Source organism: Marmota marmota, unplaced genomic scaffold (genome assembly GCF_001458135.2).
Source record: "Marmota marmota marmota unplaced genomic scaffold, marMar, whole genome shotgun sequence".
Lineage (NCBI taxonomy): Eukaryota > Metazoa > Chordata > Mammalia > Rodentia > Sciuridae > Marmota > Marmota marmota.
Genome location: NW_026000102.1, coordinates 566,427 through 573,251, shown reverse-complemented (window position 1 = coordinate 573,251; position 6,825 = coordinate 566,427). Strand labels below are relative to the sequence as shown.

Sequence of the window (6,825 nt, the reverse complement as noted above, 5' to 3'; positions counted from 1 at the left end):
AAGCTTTTAGCATAAAGCAGGCAGGCAAAGCACCCATCATCTTTTTTTGGTGGAGGGTACTGGGGATTGAACTCAGGGGCACTCAACCACTGAGCCACATCCCAGCCCTATTTTGTATTTAGAGACGGTCTCACTGAGTTGCTTAGCGCCTCGCTTTTGGTGAGGCTGGCTTTGAACTCGTGATCCTCCTGCCTCAGCCTCCCGAGCTGCTGGCATTACAGGTGTGCCACCTCACTGGCAGCACCCATTATCTTCATTGTCAAATAAAGAGCACAGTTCTCCAGGTGGTGAGCCCTGTACCTCTGCAAGGTTTCTGCGCAGGGGGTGTCCTGGGTGATGTGGCTCAGATGGGAAGCCCTGGGAGGAACAAGAGGAGGGAAAGATGGATTTTTCACATCATCTCCAGAATCATCTTTTTCCATGGATGTGCAATATTCCATCAAAGGGATGAAGCTCGATTTCCTTAATTACTGATTCAGGGTATTTCTAAAATTCCTAAACAACATTACTTAGGAATCTTTTTTTAAATAGTTTTCTTTTTTCCAGTTGAACTATTTCTTTGGTTTTTCTTCAGTGGTGAAATTATTGAGCCACAAGTTGTAGACATTTTTTTTTTTTGGTGGTGGTGGTGGTGGTGGGGGAGTTGGCTATTGCTAAGAATTGCTGTACTGTTCTCTGAAAATGGTTGTAACATTTATCAGCAGAGTATGAATGAGTGTTCTGGTTTCACCACAACCTTGGGGTTAGATTTTTCCAAAATTGTTTTTTATAAATCATAAAAAAAACCCTACTGATGATTTAATAGACCTAAAAGAATATCAAAGTTTGCCTTAATCTGCAAGTCTTTGATTACTAGAAAAGTTGAACTTTTATGACTTGTAATCCACTTTTTATTTGTAGCTTTCCTTGTGTAAGCTGTTTTGCTACTGTTTTGTTCTCTTTGTGTGTTTAACAAGCATTTATTTACTTGGAACACGAGCTCTTCTATAGGAGGAATCTATATATGGGAAGCCTGCATCCATCCTGGGTTCCTCCTGCCCCTACCTGGTGCTGTGGCTATCACAGGCAGGTGACTTTCACAATCACTTAGTAAAGAGAGTGTGAGCAGTGGCTCTTGGGAAGGGGCACATTGGGAATCAGTTTTTCCAAGTGGAATCAGGAGCTCTAGAGGGACAGGGCTGTGGGGTGGTCAGTTCTGGACACCTCGCTGGGAAGTTCTGGTGGGAGATAACTGTTCCCACTCTATGGGGCCCTCCCTGTGGGGGGCCTGACACTTTGCAGGAGCAGACTGAGGTGCAGAAGCCTGAGGGTCCTCAAGCCATTCTGGGCTCAGGAAGAACAATAAGCCCATCCTTACAGCACACAGGCTGCTTGCTTGTTTCTGAGCCTTGGATTCCATGTCTGAAAACACCACACACACACACACACACACACACACACACACATGCACACACAGGCAAAAACACCCACGACCTGCGGCCCATGTCCTTTCTTTTGAGTGGATGATCAATAAGTGACTATGAATTGACTGTTGAAGGAAAGGAGCAAAGAGAGAAGCCAGGGGAAGGGGAAGCGCTGGAAGGGATCCTGAGCTCTATGCATCAGGATAAAGCGGCACTGCCTCTTTCCCTCAGAGGAGAGTGCCCGTGGTCTCCTCCAGCGGCAGTGGAATGCCTGCGGATTGGTATCCAAATGCTCTGTTCATGAATTCCTGCCATAGTCAGTCCATTCACCCATCCACCTGCTTAAGCACCCACCTATTCACCAACCCAACCACCCAACCATCCATCCACCCCCTGATTCATTTCACAGCAAATCTTTGTGAGTGGGGAAGGGTGGATGGTGGTTGCTTTCTCTGCAGTTTCCTGACTCCAGCTGCCCCTTCTGAAGAATCTAGAGAGCCTGGGAGGTGGCCTGAGTAATGGTGTCAGAACACCTTTTCCCTTCCTTAGGCTAAGATGGGGTTGGGGGCCCTGGGGATCCCTGGGGCCTCCTAATCTCCAGTCCCACCTCCAGGGCCCAGCGACCTTTCCCACCCAAAATCCCTGCTGAGACCAGCAGCGCGCTCCTTAGCGCCACCTCGTCAAATCCGGGGCGGGCCATTTAAACAGCGAAGGGGAGTGTCTCCCGTGTCCCCTCCGGTGGCACGTGCTCCCCGCTTCTTCGCTACTAGAGGCTGCGTTCCTGGAAGCACTTCTGGGTCGGGGGAGGGAAGAATCAGGGCTCAGCCCTCGGAGAAGGGGCAGCCACTTTTGAAGTGACTTCACCGCGTGCGTGCGGTTGCGTGCCGCCGAGGTGGCCCCGGCACCGCCCGAGCCCGAGCGCGGACCGCACGTGGGCGCCGCGCTTCCCAGGTGGGCGCGGGTGGCAGCCCAGCCCGCGTCCCGCCCCCGGGATGCTCGCCCTCCGCGCTGCGCTGGGACTGTGGCTCGTGGGGACGCTCGGAGCCTTCCCACAGGTAAGGCGGTGGCAGGAACCTGGGGAGGCGCCGGCTGTCCACAGCCCCGGACGGTGTGTGGTGCGGGGGCGCAGGGACGCTCCCCGCCGCGTCCCCGTCCAGCGTCCCCGTCCAGCGGGCCGGCAGGTGGCAGGTTGGCTGGGAGGCTAGCGGGGCGCCTCCTCCCTCCCGCCGATCTCTAATTCTAATTGAACTATTTCTATTGAACTGTCCCCACTGCGCACAGGGTCGGGCCAGGTGGGGCCTCCCTTGGCGGCAGGAGGTTGGTGGCTCTGCCCAGCTGCCGCTCTGGTCTCTAGGCTGCCACTGGCTGGAGGTCTAGGGAGAGAGGCCAGAGAGGGTGAGAGGCAAAGGCTGGACTAGCTTCCCCAGCCCTGGGGGCCTTGAGTGGCCTGGAGCACATGGTGGACATTGTCCCTGGAGAAGGGTCAGCCGTGGGACTGGCTTCTGTTGTGGGAAGCCCAGAAAAGAGTTTGGGAACCGCATTAGAAAACCTGAGCAGTTAGCCTGGCGCAGTGTGGCACACATGTGACCCCCCAGACCAGGAGGATCCCAGGTGAGGCCGGAGGACCACGAGTTCCTGGCCAGCCCAGGCAACAGTGGGAACCTGTCTCAAAATAAAATAAAATTAAAAAGGCTGGGGATGTAGCGCAGTGGTAGAGCCCCAAGGTTTCAAATGGGGGTGGGGGGAGTTTTTCCATCTTCCAGTATCGAACCCTAGACTAGGTGCTGGCATAGGGGTGGGGAGACCTCAGCAGGGTCTGCAGAGCCGGGTCTGCAGAGGAGAGAGAGAGTCCCTGGCTGAATACAAGCTGGGGACAAGGAGGGAAGAGCCTGGCTGCTGGTGGGGACAGCTCCCTCTGTCTATGGGAACAGCCGTGGGAGCTGGGAAGTTGAGTCCCATCCACCGGGGCCTCAGGCAGGGTGGGCGCCAGGCAGGAGGGAGAGGGAACAAGTGTCCCCTTCCATCTCCAGCTGGGCAACGGGAGCCACCTGCCCTGCAGAGGGCAGAGGAGGGCAGCCCATTGTGCACACAGCAGGGACCCGGCTAGAGAATCCACCCAGCGCTCCTAGCCCTCGGTGGGGGCGGGGAAAGTAATAGGACTCCGAGAGACAAAGGGCAGGAAGGAGTGGGGGGGAGGCAAGAGCTGGGGAGACTTTGCTGTGTTTGGTGACTGAAGCTAGTGTGCTGCAGAGAGAAATCCCTTTTAAAAAAAAAAACTATAGGGGCTGGGGCTGTGGTCAGTTGTAGAGCACCTGCCTAGCATGTGGAGGCTCGGGTTCTACCCTCAGCACCGCATATAACTAACTAACTAACTAACTAATTAACTAACTAAATATATGTATGTCTAAAAATACAATAACACTGTAAAAGCTATACATTTAATAACACATGGGATTTGTGACTATATTCTAAAAGCAAAAACTGTAAATGCTTCAGATAAAACTGTTTTTTTAAGGTACGAAGGTTTTTTTGTTTGTTTTTTGGTACTGGGGATTGAACCCAGGGGTGCTTAACCACTGAGCCACACTCCCAGCCTTTTAAAATATATTATTTAGAGACAGGTCTCACTGAGTTGATTAGGGTGTTGCTATATTGCTGAGGCTGGATTTGAACTCATGCTTCTTCTGCCTCAGCCTCCCAAGCCACCAGGATTACAGGCATGCACCATCATGCCAGACGGAACCTGGGGTTCTTGCACAAGCTAGGCAAGCTGTCTACCACTGGGCTACACTATATCCCCAGCCCTTTTTTAAAAGTTTTATTTTGAAACAGGGTCTTGCTAGATTGCTCAGGCTGGCATTCAACATGAGATCCTCCTGTCTCAGCCTCCTGAGCAGCTAGGGTTACAGGTGTGCACCCCTGTACCTGGCTTCCTTTACAGACCTTTGTAGGTGCATGGCCATATTTGTATTGTTTTTGTAGAAATACACAGGGTTTCCCATAAACCATAACCTCTGGTTCATATGACTCTTCATTTGGCTTTTATAACATCTTCCATGTCTTGGAGAGCTTTCCATATGGATATTTTAAGATCTGCTTATCTTAAAACACTGCATAGTATTCTACAAAGTGGGGGATTTCTTATTTATGTCCCTGAAGAAAGAGTGGTTTTTTTTTTTTTTTTGGTACTGGAGATGGAACTCAGGGGACTCAACCACTGAGCCACATCCCCAGCCCTATTTTGTATTTTATTTAGAGAGAGGGTCTCACTGAGTTGCTTACTTTTGCTGAAGTTGGCTTTGAACTTGCGATCCTCCTGCCTCAGTCTCCCGAGCTGCTGGGATGACAGGCATGCGCCACCACGCCTGGCCCACTGTGTTTTCCTTGTTGGTTGTCATGATGGACAGCCCTATATGGATGCTTTGGGGGAATGTGATTCTTTCCTGGAGATGAGGTAGGCATTTAAATTAGCAGAGAAACGCCAGATTGCCTCGGGTGGGGAGTGGGCTGTACAAGGTAGATAGCTTCCAACAGCGAGCCAGGCCAACTCCCCGCACCCCATCACACTCATCTTCTGAGTTCTCCTTTTGTGACTGGTAAGAGGCGCCATACCCTTATTGACATGATTTGCATTTCCCGCTTGCTGGGGAGGCTGAACATCCCTCGTGGGCTCACCCTGCTGGGTCCTTCCTGGGGGGAATCAGGGTGTCTGTGGGATAGGAGCTGCCTGTCCAGCCCAGTACCCCTGCTGGCCCCTAACTTCGTCCACATTCACTTAGGGGGGAAAAATCCAAGTCAGAGTTTGCATTTCCTTGAGTTTTAAATCCTCCTTTCATCTCCATCTGATTTTTTTTTAATTTTTATTGTTGGTTGTTCAAAACATTACATAGTTCTTGATATATCATATTTCACACTTTGATCCATCTGATTTTTTGAGATGATTATTTTGCCGCTGGCACCCCGAGGCAAGGATGCCCTCTGCTAAAGAGTAGTAGCTTGTGACACCCCCTACCACCCTCTTCCCAAGATGGTTTCTTGGGAAGACCCCTGCAAATCTGGAAAGACCCCTGCAAATCTGCAGAATTGATTCCCCACAGCTTGGTCCTTCTTCTCCGGACACCCCAGGGTGGGGTGGGGGCCAAGCCTTGCTGTGAACTCCTTGGCTTAGAGTTCCTGAGCATGGTCTTCCCGGCCAGTGCTGGGGCTACTAGAGCCTCCCCCCAACATCTCCCCATCCCAGCCCCAGTTTCCTCCACAGATGTAGATGGTGGGCGTTGTCAAGAAGGAATCTGCTGGGGTGATGGCCAGGCCCTGTGTGTCTCACCCCCTCCTGGACTCCCCACTCTTAAGGCTTAGCTACTCTTCTAGTAAAGGCTAAATTGGAAATTCCAGGTACTGGTAAGAGGGCCGGAGAGCCTTTCTGGTTTTGTTTTGGTTTAGTTTGGTTTTTGCAGCCCTGGGCATGGAGCCCAGAGGCACCTTACCACTGAGCTACACCCAGCCCTTTTTATGTTCTTTTGAGGCAGGGTCGACTTGGTCCTCCTGCCTTGGCCTCCCCCTCCCCTAGTAGCTGGGGTTAGGGTTAGGCAGCACACTCCGCAGGGCTCCTGGTTTGATGTGGCTTTTTGTTCAAATCCAGAATTCCTCCTGATGCACCAGGAAGGGACCCTGACAGGAGGGGTGCAGGGAGGTGGGGGTTTGCCGGCCTTCCTTGCCTCTGCTGGGAGCAGCAGGAGCACCTTGGGGCTGGGGAGCCACATCACTCAGCTTGAGAGCAGCCCGTGCTGGGAGGAGGGCAGCCCTTACTGGAAGTTTCTGCTGCTCCCACTCATATCTGCCCCAGACATGCTTCTTGAGTAGATGTGATTCATCCTTAGGTCGCACATGCCCCTCTCACCCCTCACCCCGGGACAGCCATCAGAAGGAAACCGGGGGAGTCTGCACAGATGGCCAGCTTGGCCCAGCCTGGGCCTGGTGGCTGGGGTGGCCCATCTGAGATCCTGGTCCCCGTTTTCCAAAATAGTCCTAAGTCCTTATCTGTTGATGGGCAGATTCAGCAAATCTTAAATGAGCAGCTGCTCTGTGCCTGGCACAGCTCCAGGGGCTCTCGTTCCAGGCTGTCCCAGCCTGTGCTCATACGCCTCCAGTGACAAGTGGCCACTCCGGCCATCACGGGCAGCTCTGACATTCAGGTCTTCTTGAAGGACTGAAGCTACCTACTGGTTCTGGAAGCAAGTTATCTCCCTCTTCCTCAGAGATACCCCTCAGTGATGAGAAGACGGTGACCCGGCCCCTGAGTCCTCGCACGGCCCTCCCACCCTCCAGGGTGTCTTCCCCATCAGGCGGGCGTGAGCTTGAGGCCCCTCCCCAGCTCTTCCCATCCACTCATTCAGCAAAAGTCTGTGTCACAGCAGGTGTCTGC

General features: G+C 52.7%; 1 protein-coding gene across 2 annotated transcripts in view; it reads left to right on the top strand.

Moving 5' to 3' along the window:
* The first annotated feature begins 2,328 nt into the window (after positions 1-2,328).
* Tnfrsf8 (TNF receptor superfamily member 8) overlaps positions 2,329-6,825 on the top strand; it is a 58,213-nt gene continuing 53,716 nt past the window's right edge. The window contains exon 1 of one of the 2 annotated variants that reach the window (XM_048783588.1): positions 2,329-2,458. In XM_048783588.1, the coding sequence (XP_048639545.1) occupies positions 2,396-2,458 (63 nt within the window). In that variant the 5' untranslated portion in view covers positions 2,329-2,395. The remainder of the gene's footprint in view (positions 2,459-6,825) is intronic. The other variant, XM_048783587.1, reaches the window with a different exon arrangement.